This window comes from Zalophus californianus, chromosome 5 (assembly GCF_009762305.2).
Source record: "Zalophus californianus isolate mZalCal1 chromosome 5, mZalCal1.pri.v2, whole genome shotgun sequence".
Taxonomy (NCBI): domain Eukaryota; kingdom Metazoa; phylum Chordata; class Mammalia; order Carnivora; family Otariidae; genus Zalophus; species Zalophus californianus.
In genome coordinates, this window is record NC_045599.1 from 105,279,795 (window position 1) to 105,302,973 (window position 23,179).

The 23,179-nt window shown below is 38.3% G+C and overlaps 1 protein-coding gene and 1 long non-coding RNA gene across 2 annotated transcripts in view; both read right to left on the reverse strand.

Moving 5' to 3' along the window:
- The window catches only part of LOC113929963, a 405,324-nt gene that overhangs the window by 246,523 nt on the left and 135,622 nt on the right, over positions 1–23,179 (reverse strand). The gene's annotated exons all lie outside the window — the stretch shown is intronic.
- On the reverse strand, positions 18,237–20,259 carry LOC113929961 (renin receptor-like). The gene has a single exon (XM_035727826.1). It carries the CDS (start codon positions 20,157–20,159, stop codon positions 19,104–19,106), a length of 1,056 nt encoding a protein of 351 aa, XP_035583719.1. The 5' UTR covers positions 20,160–20,259; the 3' UTR covers positions 18,237–19,103.

A 23,179-nucleotide genomic window follows, 5' to 3' on the forward strand; every position in this document is an offset into this window, starting at 1 on the left:
ACACTTCTGAAATTACATGTAGATTTTTGTGTGCTTATGTTCCTTTTTTTTTTTTAAGGAAAGAGCCCAATGCCTTTATTACATTTTCAAAAGCTAAAATCAATAATCAAGAATTTGCCTCTTTGCACAAATTATTAAACCAAAGACAGGAATATGTGGCCTGCTGTTAGAAATGACCCTCCAGATTAATACCAGTGTTTTCCCTAGGCTCTGTCTCTAGTTCCTTAGACCAGAAAAATCGTGAGATTTTTTTTTTCTTTTTTTAGCTTTAGTTGCCCTGCCCTGTGTCCAAACTGCTGCCCACTGTAAGGCAAAATCACTAAAATCAGAAACTTTTTAAGTTTTGACTTCAAAACTTACTTCCAAAATCTCCCAATTATTGTTCACTCTTTAGAGCACTTAGGTAGGTGTTTTTGTATTTTGTATTTTGTCCATAGTTTATAGTGTTCTGTGTGAGAGGGTCATTCTTATAAATCATTATCTATTATTCATTACCTTATTATCTCATTCTCATCTACATGGTATTTAATTAACCAGACCTATACTAATGAACATTTAGAATTTCACCAATTTTTAAGGAGGGCACGTGATGAGCACTGGGTATTATATGAGACTGATGAATCACTGACCTCTGCCTCTGAAACCAATACTACATTATATATTAATTGAATTTAAATAAAAATAAATAATTAAAAAAAAGAATTTTACCAATTTTTTTGGCAGTGCAATCATTGCTACAGTGAATATCCTTATTTGTGCCTTTCTGAGCACATGTCCAAGTAGATAATGAGAAGTAGAGTGTGGGTTATAGAGTAGGTACATTAAGATTATAATCCATGGTGGCTGAAAGTCTGGAAACATAAATAATATTTTATTATAAATTATATCAATAAAACATTTGATATATATTAATAGACATAATAAATATCCAAAATTTATCACATGTATCAAATGTACCAAATGCTTTCGGACATGGTGGCCACCCTGTAGATAATACCAAAATGCTTTCTAAAATGTCTACGAGTGCTAAACACCATGCCCTGGTATAGTAACTAAGGAAACTCTGAATTTTCTTTCGGGAAGATTTGAAGAAAGTCATTTCTGTCGGGAGTAGGTTAAAGATAGCCACCGAAAGCCATGAGGCCAAAGCAACTAGAGGCACATGACAATGCCAGGCACGTGGCTTCTTTGGTGCTATAGCTCTCATCTTAAAACAGGCTCCGAAAGTTAGGGTTGGCATCTCCTCAGCTTTGCCTTGTCTCATGCTGTGAAGCCATCGGGGAAACATTGTATTTGCACAACCCTGGAGCAAGGACGTTTGCATAAATGAACACTACAAGAGCAAGGTGATGAAAAGGAGTCTGATCTCAGCTCTCCACCCCCTAATGTATGCCAGCCCTGCTCTCAACAAATAGCAGACTTCCCAAAGAGCAAACGTTAAGGATTATTAAACCTTCATTTCTTAATTTCCATTTTGATTCAAAAATCACAGGAGGCTATGATCTTACTTTATGATTCCTTTCTTCCCATGCAGCTGGAATGGGGAATCTGACATTTATTAGCTGGTAAAAGTAGGGTTTTTCTTTATGGCATTAAATATTCTTTTTCATGATGGTATTTTACTTCACAAATGGCAAATAGATCATGATGTGACCTGCGTAGAAATGTTTTCAAAGGAGGTTTGAGAATTCTGAAAAATTTCCCTTATTATGTAATGAGTTGAAATCCCACTATCTTGTTTGACACACTCTGCTGGCATTACCCAACATATTGGCAAGAGAAAGTTAACTGAACATGGGAAAAAACTTGGTGCTGCTACTTCATATTCAGCAATGTTGTTTCTCTAATAATTCTAAGAACATAACAAAGATCCATTGCTATAAAGCTTTTTCATATTTCTTTTCAATCAGGGATTCATTTATGAAATACTAAACATCCGTGTTGTACTAATCACCAATCTAAACTCTGTGAGGGATACAACATGAACCAGCTTACAGCAGGGTCCTACTTAGTTTCTTGCCCAGGATGGGTTCAGATGTCAGGCTCTTTATGTAGGTCCAAGTGATGGTATTGATATTTAAAAAAAAAAAAAAAAAAAATCCAGTTTCTACCCTCACAGAGTTTACGGCGTAGGAGAGAATACAAATGTTAAATAAAAAATTACAAGTGTGTAAATTCACAGTGAAGTAGAAGTCCTAACCTTGCTTTATAACTTAAAACCAGTTGAACTCTTTCTCTCTCCCCATCAGACAGCCAGCATCCAGTAAGAATGAGTTATTTGCTTTTCATTTCCCTCCTTTTGTCATTCTTTCTCCTATCTTATTTCATTCTCCCTTCCATGTAATATTTATTTATGTGGTGTCTCCTATGAGTCCAGCATTGGTCTAGAGCAAGAAATGTCAATGAAAGCAAGATACAAAGTGAAAGAAGAACTATGTCCACTAGTGTCCTTCTCCAAGCACCTGGTTGTGCCAGGGCAGGCTCTCCCTTCAGAGCTCCTGCATGGTGAGTATGCCTTTTTCTTCTCTGACTGATCAGATTCCTAAGAATGCCCGGGATCATAAGTCAGAGGGTTGTCCCATGGCAAACAAATTACTGGGACTTGGAGATAGCTGGACAGTATTTCCCAGGAATGACGGCTAGCTAAATGGCTAAAGTTTATTAAAGCTCTCTGTACACCGCTTAAGACAGAATTCAGTCAACTGCCTCGGGTGGCTTTCACTCCATCTCAACTTCCAAGAACCACAGAGATGAAGTAAATGAGCCACAGGAACAGGGATTTCTTCCAGGCTGGAGATATTACAATCCCTCTCTGAATATAAGAGTTGGCTTAAAAGGGCAGCATTCACTATTGAGGGGATAACTCCGAAGAGGTCTTGTGGTTATAATGGTTTTATGATTATTTTGGATCTCTGCAAAGACTCCTGTGTTTGGGTAACTGATTCCACACTGGAGAGATCACACAAACATTCCTTAACATTAGTCTGTGGCTTTGTTTGACAGAACTAAAAGAGCTCTGTGTCCATTCTAGTCCCCAGTCATACCCCCAAACTGTCATTCAGATGACTGGATTCTTTCAGAATTAAACTCTGGGTCTTCTGTATTTTTTTTTTTTCAAAAATCATGTATGTAAAAACAGTTTGGGGGAAGTCTACACTGTGTTGAAAAAAGAAGATATTTAAGTCAGATTGTTATCCTCCAAAAACCTATAAATGAGGAAGTGATATTCGTTAGTTAAAATGCACATATATATACATACAAACATACACACAGATAAATAAACAAATAAACAAGTTGGAAAAATAGCCACCCCTTTTCTTTCACTGTCGGTTATTCAGGAAATATTGCCCAAGCACCCATCCTTTCAGGGAAATCTACTTATATGTTGAAAGAAAAAGATTCTTAAGTCTGGTCACAGTCTTCTAAAAGCCTTTGGATGAAGAGATGAGATCTGTTAAAACACATACATACATTCATACACACACACAAACAAACAGGTTAGAAGAAATAATCAAGGATGACGAAAAGGAATATATTCAATAAATATTTATGAGGTACTAGGCGTATTCTAGTGCCAATATAGAGCTTTTATTGTAGTGAGGCAGATAGATGATAAACAAATAAATATATAATTTCAGGTAATAGGAAGTTCCATAAAGAAAAAAATAAAGCAGGATGGGAAAGATATAATTGTGGAAGTAGTGTTAAATTTGTAAACTTTTAAATTTGTAAAGTGTTGTCAGGAAAAAGGTGATATTTGATATTAGATGATGTGAAAATAAGCACAGGGAGTAGCCATGAATCCAGATCACGCAGAGCCCTGCAGATGACAGAAAAGACTTGCACTTTCATTTTAAGTGGGATAGAAGAGACCTTCAGAGGGTCTTGAGTTGAGGACTGACATGATCTAAGGTGTGTCTCCTGTGTTAAGAACAGACCGCAAGGGGTAAGGGATGAAGCAGGAGACAAAGTAGAAGGCTAATGATGGTGAGCACTGATGATGGCGTGGGCCCGGCATGGCAACAGGGATGATAAGAAGTGAACGAATGATAGAATCATTTTGAAGGCAGAATTAATAGAAATTGTCGATAGATCAGAAGTGAGGTGTGAGAGAAGGAAAGAGGTTAAGGATGACACCAGGGTTTCTGGCCTGAGCAGTTAGAAGACCCACTAGTTGAAATAATTACAAAAACGTTAACTTGTTAAAAGGATGTTTTCATCGTAATGCAAAACTATATGTTTCCCCTAGAATGGCTAAAATCTAAGACTGACAACATCAAATATTTGGGAGGGTATAAAACAATTAGAATTCTCATACATTCTGATAGGAGTGTAGAGTGGTATAACCTCTTTGGAAATCAGTCCAGTACTTTCTCATGAATTTAAACTTACACCTACCTATGGCCCAGAAATTTATTCATAGGTATATAATCAAAAGAAATAAAAACTTATGCTTCAAAAAGATGTATATAAGAATGTTCATAGCAGCTTTCCCTATAATAGTCTTAGAATAGAGACAATCCAAATTTCCACTGACAGGAGAATATAAACAGTATGGTATATGGAGTATCACTCAGCTACATATAGCAACATGGAAAAATCTCCAAAACATTTTTCTAGCAAAATAACTTAAATACAAAATAATATATATTGATTGGTTCCATTTAAATAAAGTTCTAGAACAGGAAAAGCTAATCTATGATGATAACTCGAAGGAGTATGTGCTTCTGGGCTTGTGAGATGGCGGGAGGGTGTTCTGAAATACAGCTTTTCTGGAACGATAGAAATATTCTATATCCTGATAGGGATATGGTTTATATCAGTGAATGCATTTGTTAAAAACAGTACACCTAGGTGTACACTTCATTTCACTAAATGATTGTTATACCTCAACTAAAAAATGTTTACATAAAAAGAAAAAAGTTAAATAAATAATAAAATATTTTTAAAATAAAAGTATAGATACCCAATGATACATACCACTTATGTATAAAAAACACAAAGCTTCATATATTTCTAGCAATATAAATATGTATATGTATGCAATTAAAAGCAGCATTTTTACATTAAAAAGAATCTGACTTAGTAGCTTTGCCTGTCTGACTCAGCACTGATAATAACCAACAGTAGCATTATCTCGCTTCAATTTTATGACAGCCTTTATGAAGTGCTTTATTGCACTTGCCCCACTTCACACATAAAGCAACTGAGTATTAGAAAGTGACATGACCTGCCCACAGACATATCACTGTTGACCAGTAGAGCGGGAACTGGAATCCATGTCCATATTCCTCCAGTTTGTACCTTCAAATACTGCATTACATTTTCCTCCACAACAAGGCCACAGGCACTCTCTAAGGAACCCTTGGGTTTCTCTAGGACCTCAGACAATCTCTTCAGGTGCTGCCCCTCTCCTCTATCCTTGCTTTCTCCTGGGGCATCCAGTTTCCATCCTATCACCTTATACCTGATTTCAACCTTCCTCCCCAGGTCCTACAGAGGGATGTTTCATTTACAGTGTCTGCTTGGTCTTTGGTTTTATGTTTAGATATTGTCTTTTGGCTCCAGTTTGGCCAAACACTCCGGAGCCCTCAGGCTAGTCCTGCTCCACCAAGGCAAAATACCAGGCTCTCAGAACCCTCACCTAAGTCCAGATTTTCCAGGCTGGGCCTTTGGATAATTCCTCCCACCAACCAATGTGGAAATGTTGAACAAGACTTCTTGATGAATTTGTTTGATGAGATTGGACATCTACTTCCTTTCCACCAAGAAACTCTAAATTATTTTTTGAGCCATAGAATGGAGGTAATTTTTGCGCCTGGGTGACTCAGTCGCTAAGCGTCTGCCTTCAGCTCAGGTCATGATCCCAGGGTCCTGGGATCAAGTCCCACATGGGGCTCCCTGCTCGGCAGGAGGCCTGCTTCTCCCTCTCCCACTCCCCCTGCTTGTGTTCCCTCTCTCGCTGTCTCTCTTTCTGTTGAAAAATAAATAAAATCTTTAAAAAAAAAGAATGGAGATAATTTTACTATTCATAAACACAAAATTCAAATATGCTGGATATGAGGAAAAACAGTCCTTATCTACCAGAGTTTTAAACGTCTGACTTAAAGATTCTGAAAATCCAACTACTTTATGTTTTCCAAAATTGAAAAATGATTTCAAAAGTTAAGGCTAGATCTGGCAAGATAGCAAGAGAAATAATAGGTTAGAATGTAAAACAAACAACCTTTCAGCAAACTGTGCCTCTTAACCCAGGGAAATCCTCTGCTGCCTCAGAGAACACAGGTCAACATATTGGTCTTCCACTTTATTAAATTATTAGTATTAAAAAATAACTCTGAGCAAGCAACAAAACACAGCACAGTGCTTTCTACAAATAAAATTTAATTTGCTATCTCAAGAGCTGCTGGTTTTTATCGCCCAAGTTTGGAGCGTGATGTTTTCAGAAAGAAACTTTTTTTTTTATCTAGTTTGGAGGAAACATGGCCAACATTAGTTCCAAATATTTTATTTCAAACATAAAGCATAGAACCAATACTAATAAACAACAGGCTCTTATGCCAACATTGGTGCATGTTTTTCTTATTGCATTATATTCCATGAGTTATTTTGCATAATTAAATAGAAAAAAAAACCTTGAACTTGGAATTATAAAACCATCACCACAAACCAACAATTCCACTTGATGTGTATTAAGTCATTAAATTTATTGTAAAAAAAAAATGGAGAGAAAAAAATCTTTTCCTTGTAAATCATTAAAAATTCATGAGGGTTGAAAGCAGAGCAAACAGCCCATACGTTTGCTTAGGGAACTACTGCAGAAGAAGGCACTGCAATTCAGAAGAGAAAATGAGCTTTTTTTGAAATCAGAATGGCCTGTTATCAAAATGACTACCATGTGGGCCATTGGGAAGAAAGGACTTATAAATTCTGAGAATGTAAATGTTGGTCCCACTGTCCCAGATAAAGAATGTTTGGGATGGGGGCGGGGGGCGGGTTGTGGACTGGTCATGGTCTAAGGAGTCTCACAGTTAAACAGTTCAAAAGAATGGACTACCATGGGATCTGTCAAGGCAAGAAGATCCAGAAAATACAGGCTGAGTTAGGACCTGGCTTCTGGACAAGAGTAAACCCAGTCTGCATCACATTATCCAATAGCTGAGACAATGGTTTTGCAGCCAGTTTTTTAGACATCAGAAGTTATATCAGTTTATTCATTTGGAGGATTACCACAACTCTTGTTACAATCCATTCTGTCAACATTATGAGTTTGCTCTGAAAAGCTTTTTCTTAATGTGTTATAACTGGGAGGCATTTGTGAAATGAGCAGACGTAGAGAGAAAGGGATCCAAGTTGCCAGGAACAATATCCATTCAAACTGGTTCAGATAAAAGTGTATCTTTACTGAAGGGAAAGTCAAGGTTACCCAAAGATTGAAAACAGTTCAGTTAGACCACTTAGGATCTATATTAGAAAGTGGAACATGGTAGGTCCTCCCTCTGCCTCTCATGGAGTTACACTGAACCTTTGGGGAGAAGAAGGGAATACAGTACCTTTCTATTTACTCACCTATTTTCTCTAGTACTCACTGGATATCTGGTCTGTTTTTCTTAATCTTTCCATTTTACTGATGGCTCTGCTGCCCCTTACTAATTTGTTTGTGTTGTTGGATGCCAAGGCCTAATGGTGGCCCTAACTTTATATGACCCCCCATTTCACTGACCACCTCTTTCTCTTTTGATTCTTTTTTTTTTTCTTTTAAAGGGAATTACTGGCCTAGTTCAGGTCATATATTTATTCCTGGTCTTATCAGTAATGGCAGAGAAGTTGGTCAGCTTCCCAATCACCAGGGTGGGAACAGATTCTCTGAGAAAGAGATGAGGACACAGCAAGTAAATTGACTAGAACATCCACAATCATACAAGCTATAGAGTTCGCCCTTAAATAATCAGGAATTAAACCTACAGAACAGAGTTGTATGTCACTTAAATAATTGCCATAGTTCTCCAATTCTAAAATGAATATATTTTTCACATTTTAACATTTTTTCCAAGTGAGATGTAGATTGCAATCAACCTGTACATTTAATGCAGTATAATAGCTGCTATTAAAGTGATGATGTATCATAAGTTCAAGTTTCTTCAAGAATTGAGGAAACATAGAAAGCATGATTCTACTGGCTCATAGTTTTTCCAAAAGCTAAAAATCAAATCTTTTTCTATAAAATTACTATTAAGCACTAGCTCCCTAATTGTTCTGTATTTGTCTCGTTTTTGTTTGAAAGATGACAATTTCATCATTTCAACAGGTAATTCTCCAATCCCATCATGTTACCCTGTCCTCTGATATTATGCCTAAATCATCTCTCTTTGGATTAACTCATTATTTCAATTAAAGTCCTTGATATATGTCAAAGACGTGCCCTTATTTGTGACAGAGCCATAAAAAATGTGTTGCTTTAATTCCTTCTATAAATCAGTTTCTCAATTCCATTCCCTTAATTATGTGCTGTTTTTCTTTGGAATCTTTCCAATGGCCAGGTTTGTTTTTTTTTTCTTGTACCTAGAAGTGTTTCCAAAATTTAAGTATGGGATGCCAATATTGTCTCACAAAACTGCCCTTCCTCTTTAGTGATGTTCCCTTATGAACAGTTCAAGGCCTTTCCCCTTGCCAGATGATTCAACATATAACTAAATTACTCTCAAGATTCATCCAGCATGCTTACTTGTAGGCCATTTGCCCACCAGTAAAGACTGGCCATTTTGGGTTATTTTTACACAGAAAATGAATCTTTTACTTTCTTTTCCAATGGAATTTCCTCTTATTATTTTCAAACACTTGAGTTATTTAGCCTCTAGTTAGCAACAGATACTGCAAACTGGCATTATCGGGATTTGGGATGATATAATACAAAGACCACTCCCCCTCAATATAAGTTTTAGTTTGGGTTGTGACATGGACATGCCATGTGGCTTTAGAAAAGGAGTTAATATCACTGGTCTAGCAAATGGTTAAGAAGACAAGCAGGGCGAAGTGATTCCTAATAGTCCTTCAGCTCTAATATTCTTAATGGCCTGGTTAAAACTTTTTGGAGGGCTCATAGGCTAAAGATCACACTAAATCCTGGACCCATACCTGTAAAACCACACCAATACTGCATTCATTCCCTATATTCTACATCTTCAGGAAGAGACTATCCAGGCTCTATCAAAGTTCCATTCCCCACCAAATGTGCATGCACACACAGAGATATGCACATACACACATACACATTTCACTTTGGAAGGGAAACTTTATGGAATCCAGTACTGTAGGAGGTCAGCTCTTTATCTTTTTTTTCCCTGATGGATATACACCAAAAAAAAAAAAAAAGAAAAGAAATGATGTCCTCATTTTTCACTCTGATAAGAAGATTGCACACTGCCTTCCCTTCTGATAACCTAAAGAAGGAACTATTTGTCTGGAATGATTTATGCTATTTTCCAATAATCTGGTTATAAAGCTGGTTAATACACCATAAATTTACCTTAACAGACCATGGCCTGCTCTTTGAATTCCTTTTCATGCTTTTGTTTTAGGACATCATTCAGGCCCAGTTCCTTTGAAATGTACCAGCCATACCTGGACTGAATAGTCACTAATATGTGGCCTCCTCCTGGTTTTGACGTCTGGAGCCCCATTTATCTGGCTTCTGGGTTCATTTCAGATCACAGTTCTGCTTGCTAAATGAAGAAATCATTGCCAAAAATTGAGTAGGCATGATACCAACTCTAATCTCCTAGGAGGCATACCCTCCTGACCTGTGATTCATACAGTGTGTGTTATGCTCAAATTACATGAGAAATCCCTTGCTGCCTTTTGTCAATAGTTATTTTTGCAAGGTCCTCATTACTTTCTAATTGACCAAATTTGTTTCCTTGATTTCTCTCATTAAACACAGGTTTAGAAGTAACTTCAATTGTGTAGCTTTTCTTTTTTTCTTTTTTTAAAAGATTTTATTTATTTATTTGACACAGAGAGAATGAGAGAGAGAGTACAAGCAGGGGGAGCAGCAGGCAGAGGGAGAGGGAGAAGCAGACTCCCTGCTGAGCAGGGAGCCCGACACAGGGCTCGGATCCCAGGACCCCGGGATCATGACCTGAGACAAAGGCAGACGCTTAACTGACTGAGCTACCCAGGCACCCCTGTGTAGCTTTTCTAATGGCTTTCTTCCTCCAGGCCTGCCCTCATTCCTAAATATGCCTTTATTCTACCTTCCGTATCTCTCTCTAGTAGCTGGATATCTAGCCTTATAACCTTGGGTGTGAAGAACATTCTGCCCTGAACGGTGTCTCCCCCTCCCCCAAGTACAATATGCATGGAATAACTTGCCTGGGTTAGCAGAAACCCAGCATCTCTATTTCCTGACTATTCTAAGATGAAGTCATGCTTGATCCTTCTTGCCCAGTGGAACCAGAACTCTGACATGTCTTCCTGAACCTAGACAACTCCCCTGCTCCTGCAAAGTGCTAGTTGTTCAAGAATGACCTATACTCCATGGGGCTTCAGGTGCTCTATCCTTGCCAGTGCAAATTTCTACTGAAGATCCAATAGGTCATCAATGCTACATTTGGTTTGTTCCAGGGTAAAATTTCCCTGGGCTCCCAAATTAGTGTGTGTGTGTGTGTGTGTGTGTGTGTGTGTGTGTGTGTGTGTGTTTTAATTTCCTAAAAAAGCTGCTTCCCAAAGCTCAGTGTTAACCCAGAAGATCTGAATCAGAGCATGTTCCAGGGCCTCTGCCTCTTGAGCCCAGAAGACCCATCCCTTTACTCCAGATCAGTGTATTTCAACCCTCAGAGTTATTTATTTCAGGAGTCTTGAGACCTCTCTTCCACCAAGTGAGTCTGTCAAAGCTACTCAGGCTACTCCAACAGATTCAGACAGTTTAGAATTTAAAAAAAAAAAAAGGAGGAGAGGCTCCGTCCTGACTCTCATAGAAGGTCCCAAGGCTTCTATGCAAATGACTTCTCTCCTCCTTTGCACTTGCTTAGCCATAGTTTCTTTGGCCAGATACCTCGGTACACAATCTGAATGAACTCCACAGACATTAAAGCCTTTTGTTACTGGCTTCCTTCAGTGTTTCCCTCTGAGACTCTATCTACACCTGGTTGACTATTTTTTTTTTTAAGATTTTATTTATTTATTTGAGAGAGAGAATGGTAGAGAGAGAGAACATGAGAGGGAAGAGGGTCAGAGGGAGAAGCAGACTCCCTGCTGAGCAGGAAGCCCGATGCGGAACTCGATCCCGGGACTCCAGGATCATGACCTGAGCCGAAGGCAGTCGCTTAACCAACTGAGTCACCCAGGCGCCCCCTGGGTGACTATTTTAACTGTCTGCTTGGCTGGCCAGCTTGGCCCAACAACCACGGTGTGGGTGTGGGTGTTTTTCATTGAATAAACTGCTTTTACTGTTTTTACTGGCTTGACCAGTCAAGCAGATTAAAATAAGTTACATGTGCTTTTAAAAAATTAAACCATTTTTGGCACTTTGATCAGTGGTTCGATGAAATCTGATTTTTACTTGAGTTTGACAGAGTTAAAGCTTAAAATTTCTTCCACCTATGGGCCTCCTCTCCTTTCTATGCAGAACCCACTGGACTAGTCAACCCAGCATTGATTCTCACTCAGTTCATCAGTTTTCTCATCTGTTACTTGGGCATAAAATCCAATGATCCTCAGTCACTGCTTAAGATAAAGGCCTTTGAACATAGTGGAATCCCCAGGGGTCCTTATCCTTGCTTTGCCCCTCACTAGCTACATGATCTTGGGCAAATTATTTCACCTTCTTCGTACCTTAATCCTCAACTGTGAAATGGTAGCATTAATAGAACTTGCCTGATAGGGCTATTATGAGGAATAAATTAAGAGAATGCATGAAATATCACAGTCAACAATAAATGGTAATAACAGCTAACATTTATAGACCATTTCCTATGAACCAAGCCCTAAGCTAACAGCCTCTTAGATGATCACATTTAATGGCATCTATTATTATTATTATTTGTCCAAGTTATTTAAATTTCACAAACATTTGGTCATTACTGTGATTAGGGCTTTTGTGGATATAAAGATTACCAAGGTAATATCCCACAATTAGTTTATATTCTAAGAGAAAGAGTAAGACAGAGACACAAGAAAGCATGTTGAATGGTGAGTCCATGAGTGATCTGCAAAGTACCATGGCAACATAAAACAAAGAGAGATGACCTCTCCAGGGACCTGGGTGTTATCAGAAGGCCTTCTTGAAGGAGGTGATATTTAAATGATGGATTTGTTTAAACAGGCAACAGTAAAAACAAGAATAAGAAATCAGCAGTAATAATAGCAGCTAACACTTGTAGAGTGCCTCTTGCATTCCAAATGCTGTGAGAAGCAGGGGATTTACATTATTTCATGTAATCAACCCCATGAGTCAGGTATTATTAATCTCATTAATTCACCCCTTGAATTAAGTATTATTATCATCCCTCATACTATTCTCAAGGCTGAGAAAAATAAAATAACTTTCCCAAGAACACATATCCTATAAGGTCAAGTTAGGATTTGAATCCAGAGCCTGTGTTTCTAAGCACCACAAAAAGACCACTTCTAGGTACTTGGGAAGGGAGTGGCAGTAAAACTGGCAGGCCATGTTTATACAAAAGAGGGGCTGCAGGTGTGCCCAAAGGCACTGGGTAGTTACACTTGGCTGCAGGAGGGGATGAGGGAAAAGCAGGGGTAGGAGAGAAGGACAAGCATATCAGCTGAAGTCCCATATACAGAGAGGTGGCCTTCAGGAAAGCTGTAAGCAGAGGAGGTCACAGTAAAAGATGTACTTGAGGAAGACTCATTTGGAAAGAGGTTTCATTAAGGCTGAACTGACAAAGCTTGATGACTGGCTGGATTCAGGGAGACAAAGGTTAAGGCAGGAGTTGGCGACTCCCAAATTTTCATGGGGACATAATAGGGGGGAAAGCATGTTGATAATTAACACGTGTCAATCACATGTAAGATTTTCCATTTCTCTCATGCTCTTCTCAAGTTGCAAAAAAGCACTGGGGTCACTATCTTTTTCTCTCACTAAAAAAGGTTATGATTCCTCCAGAAAAATCTCCCTATGGAACTGAGGAAGGGGGAAAGCCTCCCAATGTCCTTTCTGGAAATCATAGGTCCATGCAGTTTCCTTAACCATGAGCATAGCACGCATTATGGTGACTGGATTATCCATGGCTTTTGCATACTTGCTACCCTTTACCTTGGAGGTAAAATAGAAATACATGGCACAGGGGGCCAGAATTTGAAAGCTATCCTTGTCACTTCCAATTACATCACTTTGGGCCAAGTCACTGATTTCTGTGCACTAAATTATCTCACTTAATCTTCTTAACCAATCCTTGAGGTAAGCATGGTTAATCCAATATTGCAGAATAGTAAACTGAGGTTCAGAGACATTAAGTAACTTACTAGTGGTGGAGCTTCAGTCTGAACTCCTATCTATTGAGCGCAGAAGTTTGGGGTTATCAGTTAAAAAAAATAGCATTTCTTTGTAATAATGAGAAAGACTCTATTTTAAGTTTTCTAAAGTATTATGTGCAGCTTCTCAGGTAACCTTCCAGTTCTTCCTAATTTTTTAACACGGAAGTTTCCAGAGCAATTTCCCCAAACATCTTAGGTTTTCTGAAAGAGGCTCTTGCATAATTCCAACCCCTGGCCAAACTCTTAATGAAGTTATTTCAAACCATATGCATTGAGGTTGGCCTGAGTCAGCCATTTTTCTCACTTTTGATTTTTTCCCCCCCTACCCCCTTCTTTTCAAATCAATATTCATTTTAAATGTAAGAAGTCAGCCTTCTTTTTAGCTGACAAGGCTGGTTGTTCACATACCTTTCGGGTGCATAACTGACAAGTGTCCACTTAGGTGTGGGGCTGACTATAAACAATCTTTGGAGATATTCAAGGGAAAAAAGGCAGAGGAACTAGCAATTTGCTGAGCAAAGGATGTAGTGATCTTTAGAGCCAAAGTGATCCCCAAAAGACCTCTTGATTAGGAAGGGTGAGATTGGCAGCCTCCAGGCATCCCAACTCCAGCCCCGTGTCCTCTTTCCTGGTTGTTTCCTGCAGTGAAAAAAATCGCACACCTAGGGCAGTGAGAACCCCTCTTCCAGATACAATGCTTCATCCAACCCAAATTCTACGCTCCTTTTCCTTCCTGGATCACTCACTAACTCTCTCTTTCTGGGAAAAATGCATGCCTCGTGGTATTTTGATTCTGGCTGCACATCTGAATCACCAGGGAGCTTTAAAAAATGCCAGTACATTGGCTTCACTCAAGACTAGTTAAATTAGTGTCTGTCGAGGTAAGTCCAGGGCACCCATTCTTTGGGCAGTGTGCAAGTAGAATATCCTTCAGTTTGGGTTTGTCTGATGTTTTTCTCATGGTTGGACTGCTGTTATAGGTTTGAAGAGGAAGACCACAGGGCAAAGTGTCCTTCTCATGAGGATATTGCTGTTCTCATCACAACTTTGGGCTCTGCTATAGTAGAAGAATTACACTATAATGGTAGTTCTGGAGTCAGATGGCCTGACCTCATACCCTGCCTGGCCCAACTACCTACACACACATGGCCTTAGGCAAGTCCAGTTTTTCTCTCCAAGTCTTGGATGCTTTATTTGTAGACTGGAGTAACAATCCTTATGCATTTGTAGCATTTATATTAGTGTCTGGCACATGCTAAGCATTAAACAAATGATAACCATTATTATTATTATTATTAATCATTATCTTGGGCAAAGTTCTCCCATGTTTCCTTAAATATGAAATATAGGAGTTGAACTAGGTGATATGTAAGGTGACTTTAAGTTATAATCTTGGATTCTGGATGAACCTTTCCAGATGGTTTGCAAATGAAAAGAAGATAGACTCATCAATACATGCTGCTTTATACTTCCCCATCCTAATTCTCTGATTACCCTTTGTAACAGAAAGCTGAATTAGCAATTCTGTCAATATAGATTAATTTCCTCTGTATCTCAGAAGCAGTTACAATATATAGGAAAACACTAGACATAGAATTAGAAAATATGAGTCCAATTAGGGATGGGAGTTGACATTACTAGTTGTTAAGTCAGGCTGGAGTTGTGTTTCAGTGGTAGAGATGGGTTTACCTTGACCCAGCCATGCACCCTTGAATGGGTCCCATGGGGACAACCACGGTAGATGGAGGGCTGGGTGAGGGGTAAGAGTTGGGATGATAGAAATAAGCAGAGTGTGGCAGAACAGAGTAGGGAAAAGAATCACCTTTAGGAGCCCTTTGCAATCCCATTCTAGCATGTGGAAATTGGCTAGCATAGCTCCAGGGTTCCCCAACATGTGGCTGGCAGTTCAAATGCAGGATTAACCCCAGATCCCTCACCTGTAAAATGAAGATAATAATTCCCAGCTCCTGGAATTACTGAGCAACTTTAATGAGGCAATATATTTAGAAAAGCTTTATAAACATAAAAAAAATGCTATTCAGATGTATTGTTATTTGTGAATATCTAAGATGGAAAACGGTGAGTAGTAAGTGGAGGTGGGCTTATTGTATTTATACAAAACATATATTCTTCCTATCTCCAAAGTCAATGATGTGGTCCAACACATGCATACTGCAGAAGCGAGCCTTGCTTTCTATCATATTTAGGAAGTTTCCCTCTTGTAAATATTGGAGCCACTGGGGCAAACCTTGCACCAACTCAGTAAATAGAAGATGTATAGGGTTTAGATTCAGCAAGGTTGGGAACTAATCGCAAACTTGCTTCTCTCAGATAAGACCCTCTGTTAATTAACATTTTAATTTTTAATGTGTCAATAATTTAGGATCCCAAATTGCTTGGGTTGTGATTTTTTTTCTTCCTCTTATGAAGAATAATTTTGCAAGGGTAAAATCACTGAGCAGTGCATTCCTGTAAAGTTCATTAGTAAGGTGGTTTGAGGTTAATTTGTCTCAGGATGTCCATTGTTTTGTTGCAAAGGCTGGTTTCTGATTTTCATTTTAATCCTAGTCCTGTAAGAGTCAGGGTGATGAATCTGATCCCCAAATTTGAGACACATGGCTTGAAATTGGGACTATCTCTGAAAATAGGAGTGAAATGCAAATAAGAGGTTTTGCTATTCAATTATTGCCCAGGTTAGTGCATTTAGATTGCACCTAAAATGAACCAATGTAGTCACTCAGAAGGTGAAAATAAACTCTTTGTTTCATCCAGAGCAGAGATTGGCTAACTACAGCCCATGAGCCAAACCCAGCCCTCTGCCTGTCTGTAAATAAAAGTTTTATTGGAACAGATTTGTGCCCATTTGTTTACTTGTTGTCTAGGGCTGTTTTTGTACTACAACAACAAAGTTGAGTAATTGTGATAAGACTGCATGACTCTCAAACCCTAAAATATTTACGGTCTGACCCTTCACAGAAAAAGTTTACTAACAGAAGACCTGAGATAATTTCAGGCATTTTAAAGCAAACAGTTTTATTTTTAATAGTTATAGGTTTATTTTAATATCTATTAGAAAAAAGATAAAACTGCCAAATATGTATTTTTGCATATTTTGTTGTTGAGAACTAAAGAATAGAGAGAAAACTTTAAGGAAAAATACTAAATAATACAATTTAAAAAATGATGGTTGTAGGCAAAACTCTGATATTTGATAAACAGACACAATGAACACAAAAAATTTTGTTTGATTTTTATATTTCCTTGGTTCTAAGAAAATTTGGCCTAAGAGAGGTTTTTAACATATATACTTTCAACGTATTCTTTATTTTAGTTTTAAAACAATTTGGGGCAGGAATTAAATAAGTAAAAATAATGACTTCATACATATGAAGATGAGACATAGATGAACTTTTCGTTTGCAATCACACAGTCATAAGCAAATCTGTTTTGGGGGGGAGGAGACAGAATAGAGTTTTTTTGGGAAAAAAGCTTAATTCTAACCTTTGCTCGTCAGAAAATGGTCTTGGCTTCCTGGAAAGATCCATAAGGCCTGATATCAGAGAGTCCTTCAGCTTTGTCATGTGACCATGGACACAAGACTCAGCTGATCTGGCCCTGCTGCCTATGGTCAAATACAAAGGCTCATATCAAAACCACATGAGATCTCACCTCACACCTGTCAAAATGGCTAACATAGAAAACATAAGAAATAACAAGTGTTGACAAGGATGTGAAAAAAAAGGAACCCTCATGCCCTGTTGGTGGAAGTAAAAACTGGTGCAGCCACTGTGGAAAACAGAATGGAAGTTCCTCAAAAATTAAAAATAGAATTACCATATCATCCAGTAACTCCACTACTCAGTATTTACCAAAAGAATACAAAAACACTAATTAGAAAACATATGTGCACCCTTATGTTTATTACAGCTTTATTTACAAAAGCCAAGATATAGAAGCAACTTAAGTGTCCATCAACACATGAATGGATAAAGAAGATATATATATATATATATACATATATATATACACACACACACATATATATATGAATATTACTCAGCCATAAAAAAAATGAAATCTTGCCATTTGCAACAACATGGATGGATCTAGAGAGTCTAGTGCTAAACAAAATAAGCCAGTCAGAGAAAGACAAATATCACTCAGTTTCACTCATACGTGGAATTTTAAAAGCCAAACAAACCAAAAAAAAAAAAAAAAAAACCCCACAGACTCTTAAATGTAGAGAACAAACTGGTGGTTGTCAGAGGGGAGGAGGGTGGAGGGATGAGTGAAATAGGTAAAGGGGATTAAGAGTACACCTATGGGGCGCCTGGGTGGCTCAGTCAGTTAAGCATCTACCATAGGCTTAGGTCGTGATCTCAGGGTCCTGGGATTGAGCCCTGGGTCAGGCTCCCTGCTCAGCGGGGAGTCTGCTTCTCCCTTTGCCCCTCCCTGCCCCCGCTTGTGCACTCTTTCTCTTGCAAATAAATAAATAAAATATTTTTTTAAAGAGTATATTTATAGAAATGAGCACTGAGTAATGCATGAATCACTATATTGTACACCTAAAACTAATATAACACTGTATGTTAATTATACTGAAATTTAAAATAATAATAAATTTTTTAAAAATACAAAGCTTTAAAATAACCCCATATACAGCCCCTATAATACACCTCCTTGAACTTTCTCTGGACAGGTGGTTCTCTAAGTGTATACATTGGAATATATGTAGGCTTAGATTTCTTTTTTTTTTTTTGTGGAATCAGTATTAACTTTATTTGTCACTCTTTATAGACATTGGTCCACTTCCACATGAAAAGTAGGGAGCATCTACTTCCACTTAATATTCTAGAGAATGACGTACCACAAACCATTAATAGTAACTTACACAGGAAAGTTGACTATAAAATAGTCAAGCCCCAAGATGTCCCCCCAAAATTGGTTTTTGGGTGTATAATTACAGATATCTATTAACTCCACAAAGCTAGTTTCTTTTTAGATCAATGTAGTATTTTTAATATCCACCTCGTGATCTGGATCACCAGACTTTCAGAAGAGGTTAAGAAACAGCCACCCTCTGTCAATCAGATGCAGTTCTCAATCTCAGTCACTGTGTAAGTACTCCCAGATAGTCCACTTAGGGCTCTTTGAAGTTAAATACCTTCTGTTTCAGAGATATTTACATCAAATTAAGACATTTACAAATGGTTCCTGGTATAGAACAGCCCAAATGTCATTTTCATCTGTCCTGTGTAAGGAAGTTAAGCACTCCTAAGTTTGTCTAATAAATTCAGTGCATTTTCCCCAACATAAATAACACAAGTTATTCTAAATGTTTTACATTTATTTCAGTGCACATTTCCAAATGTTAAATGGAATGAAATTAAATGGTTATATCATATTTGAGCATATTATAGAATCTATAGCACACAGATCAACTCACATCAATACTATAAATCACTCTAAAAGAACATCACAGGCACACGGAGAACAAAATTTTCTTTTTTATAAATTTAAAGTATACTATCTACTTTTAAACTACACTAAAAGATTTAACAAAACAGCCAATTTCCAAATCCCTTTTCTAAGTTTGGCATGAGGAGAGTTCAATCCATTCGAATCTTCTGGTTTGTCATCCTATAAATAATGCTGTCATATCCAGGATCCATGTTCCAGATATTGTAAGAGGTGATAATCACGGCCAAGGCCAAGGCGATCATTATCCAAAGTACCATGTTGAAAACCACTGGATACTCAAGGTTATACTTATAGGCGAGGTTATAGGGGCTTGATGGGTTCTTCACTTGTTTTGCCTCAAGAATAGTCCTTGTCTTCCTGATGAGAGATGTGTCAAACGATCGGACGGTCACTAACTCCACCACTGCATTCCCGCCATAAAGGTTGTACATGTCATCTGCGAACTTTTGCAGGGCATCAACAAGGATCTTGGAAGCATCTCTGAATTGTTCAGAATCTTCCCCATAATGTTTCCCAATTTCATCCAAACCTGCCAGCTCCAGCATATATAAATCCGGAGAATGATCCTTGGCTAGACGCTTATGTCGAGACAACAAACTTGAAATATCATGTAGCACTTGCAATTCCGAAAGAAAGAGCAGATCAACTTCATTGTTCCTACTCAGAGAATTGAGGGGAAGTGAATTGAGAACAGAGTTTTCCTGGAACAGGCGATTGCGGAGCTGCCGTAACGTTACGGAGAGATCTTCAAAAACCGAGTTTGCCTTCCCCACCATATACACTCTCTCCTCACTGGGAGCCAACTGCAAAACTACAGGAGTTTCTTCAGAAAATAAGGAGTGAATGGAATTTGCAACGCTGTCAAGACTAAAAGGAACTGCATTCTCCAAAGGGTACGAAATGACACTGCCTGGGGGTAGAGCGAGTTTGTCTACTCCCTTCACCATCACCATAACGGTAGCCCGAGGACGATGAAACAGGTTACCCACCGCAAGTCCTGGCCAAGAAAGGTCTTCTTTAACAGAGAAGCCCATGGACAATGCAGCCACGTCTGGGATTCGCTCTCCTGGTATAGGCCAATTTCCATCTCGGAAAACAACAGACCCTGGCGATCTTAATATACTAAACTCGTTCCCCAAAACACCCGCCGCCAGCAAGGACAGGAGCACCACGAGCGCTGCCATGGTCCCGCGGTGGCCGCAACAGCAAAGGGCGGCACGGACCGGGACGGCGGAACGCGAGCGAACACCGCCGCCGTAGGGAGTGACCAGATTTCTTTTTTAATAGTTTGGTGACCAAATAACCTTAAGAAAGAAAAATTTGAACCTGTTAAAATTTACTGCAGGAGTTTTCAAGATCTGCATAGAGATGGAGGACAAAACTTTGCTCAAACCTACCAGAACACAGAACTCTTTTCCCATTGAGCATTTTGGAAAATACCACTTTTAAGAATCTAGACAAAAGTGGACATAATCATATGGACATCAATATGATTCAGAGTCTAGAATTTATTTCATTTTGACATTTTTGGGAATTCCCTTTTGGGTGTATCAACTTAATGGAGACAAATTTCATAAGAGTAGATGGTACAATTTAAAAACATGAAAGAACTTGTGTGCAAAGAATACTTTGGAACTTTGAAAAACAGTCTGTGCTAAAACTTTTAGGAGGTTGATTAAAAATAAATGCCAACATTCTTTAAAATGTGCATTATCTTTTAGTAAGAAATTCTACTTTTACAAATTTATCCTTTGGAAAAATCAGAGATATGTGCATAAGGAATTTACTGTAGAGTGATTTTTAATACTGAAAAATTGGAAACAATTTAAATGTTCAATAATAGAAGATTGGTAGCATGGTTTAAATACCTTAGAATATTAAGCAATAAAAATCATATTACAAAAGAGTACTATTGACATAGGAAATTGTTCATGATATATATCTAAGAGGAAAAATATTACTAAATAGTATTCATGGTATCCTACTTTTATCTTTTTTTAAATTTTTTTTTAAGATTTTATTTATTTGACAGAGAGCGCACAAGCAGAAGGAGAGAGAGGGAGAAGCAGGCTCCCTGCTGAGCAAGGAGCCCGATGTGGGACTCGATCCCAGGACCCTGGGATCATGACCCGGGCCGAAGGCAGCCGCTTAACCAACTGAGCCACCCAGGTGTCCCTACTTTTATCTTTTTTATAAAACTATATAAGTGAATATACATGAAGAACATTAAAAAGACTTACAGGAAGTATAAATAATGGGATTATTTTTGGTGATGGAATTATGGAGTAAGCTTTCCTTCTTTGTGCTGAAATGTTTGCCAACTTCCCTGCATTGACTTTATATAAGGGGAAAAAAGATGCAATTATAGAAGAAAATCCTATGGAAAGCAAATAGATTTCTCCTTATATCACTTTTTCCAAAAGAATTTATGACATGACACATTTTGCAAATACACTAAACTATGTATTGCTAGAACCAGATAGGATTTTCTCCCAGATGCAAGTTTGGCTAAGGATGATACCAGAACCCTGGAGGCTTCAAACACTCTTCTTGTTTCATTCTGTTCAGAAACATGTCAACATGAGGAATGGCTGTGCTAGCATCTCAAGAAATGACCTGTGGTAGGGCGCCTGGGTGGCTCAGTTGGTTAAGCGACTGCCTTCGGCTCAGGTCATGATCCTGGAGTCCCAGGATCGAGTCCCGCATCGGGCTCCCTGCTCAGCAGGGCGTCTGCTTCTCCCTCCGACCCTCTTCCCTCTCGTGCTTTCTATCTCTCATTCTCTCTCTCTCTCAAATAAATAAATAAAATCTTTAAAAAAAAAAAAAAAAGAAATGACCTGTGGTTTATGATCCAGGTAAACAATTTCCCTGCAGCACATCAAAGCCCTGACTCAGCTTGCCTTATATATTTGTTCCATTTATATGTAGTCGAGATCTCCTCAGTCTTGTCATTTCTTTCCCCACCCCTATTCCTTCTAACCCAACAATGCCAGAAGTAAAGTATCTGAGTCAGAGTTGATGGGGTAGAGATTTTCTTAAGCTGGAGAGTGTTCCAACCAGGACAGTTGCTTCTACATAAGGTAGTTAGCTATTTCTTCACCTTTTGGGGCAAAATTAAACCAACATGCACAAATCTCTGTCCATGGAATTTTTAAAAATTCTCCCAATGTCATACATTATTTAAATTTGTGTTCCTCCTGCATGCCACTGTCCTAAGGTACTCTGCCATGAATTCACTGTGTGAACTTGGGTAGGAAGTCTCCCCACTCTGGACCTCAATTCCCTTGCCTATTTAATGAAGTGACCAGACTTACTCAACAAATATTTATTGTGTTTTCTACTCTGGAGTTAAAGGTGCATTAAGACAGATATAGCCCTCATCTTAATGGAGCCTACAGTTTAGTAAAATGGGCACATATATATGTGCATATGTCCCTTATACATATGTGGGGGGTTTTTCTTCTAGCAAATCCAAAGGAATGTGGAAAGTATTACGGAAGAGAAAGTATAGAGATTCTTCTGGATCCACAGAAGGGGCATCTAAGCCAGACTCACAAAGTCAAGGGCAATTTCCTAGAGCTGGTGACATCTAAGAAATGACATCCAGAAGACATACCAAAATAAGAGTAAGACTTAGTGAAAGAGAAGTAATAAGGAAGCAATAGCCCACCCAAATCCCAGAAACTAAAGGATGAGTGAGTAATTCAAGACAGTAAAGGAAATTCACATGGCCAAAATGAGGGTGCAAGATGGAAATAGAGCAATATGGAGCAGGTCATATTCAAGAATTTAGATCAGCACTGTCCAAGATATATAATGTGAGCCACATGTGTAATATTAAATCTTCTAGTAGCCACATTTTAAAAAGTAAAAAAGAGATGAAGTTAAATTTAATAATATATTTTAGTTAACCCAATGTATCTAAAATATTATTTCAATATGTAATCAATATAAAATTATTAATCTGATATTTTACATCCCTTTTTTCTACTAAATCTTTGAAATCTGATGTTTACATTTATAGTTCATCTCAATTCAGATTCATCACATCTCAACTGCTCAACAGGCACCTGTGGCTAGTGGCTACTGCAATGGATAGCACAGGTGTAGACTTTATCTTTATGCAAAGCCACCATAGGGCTATAATCAGGAATGGGATGTGAAGATCACCCAGCTGCTCTGTGGATAACAGATTTGATGAGAA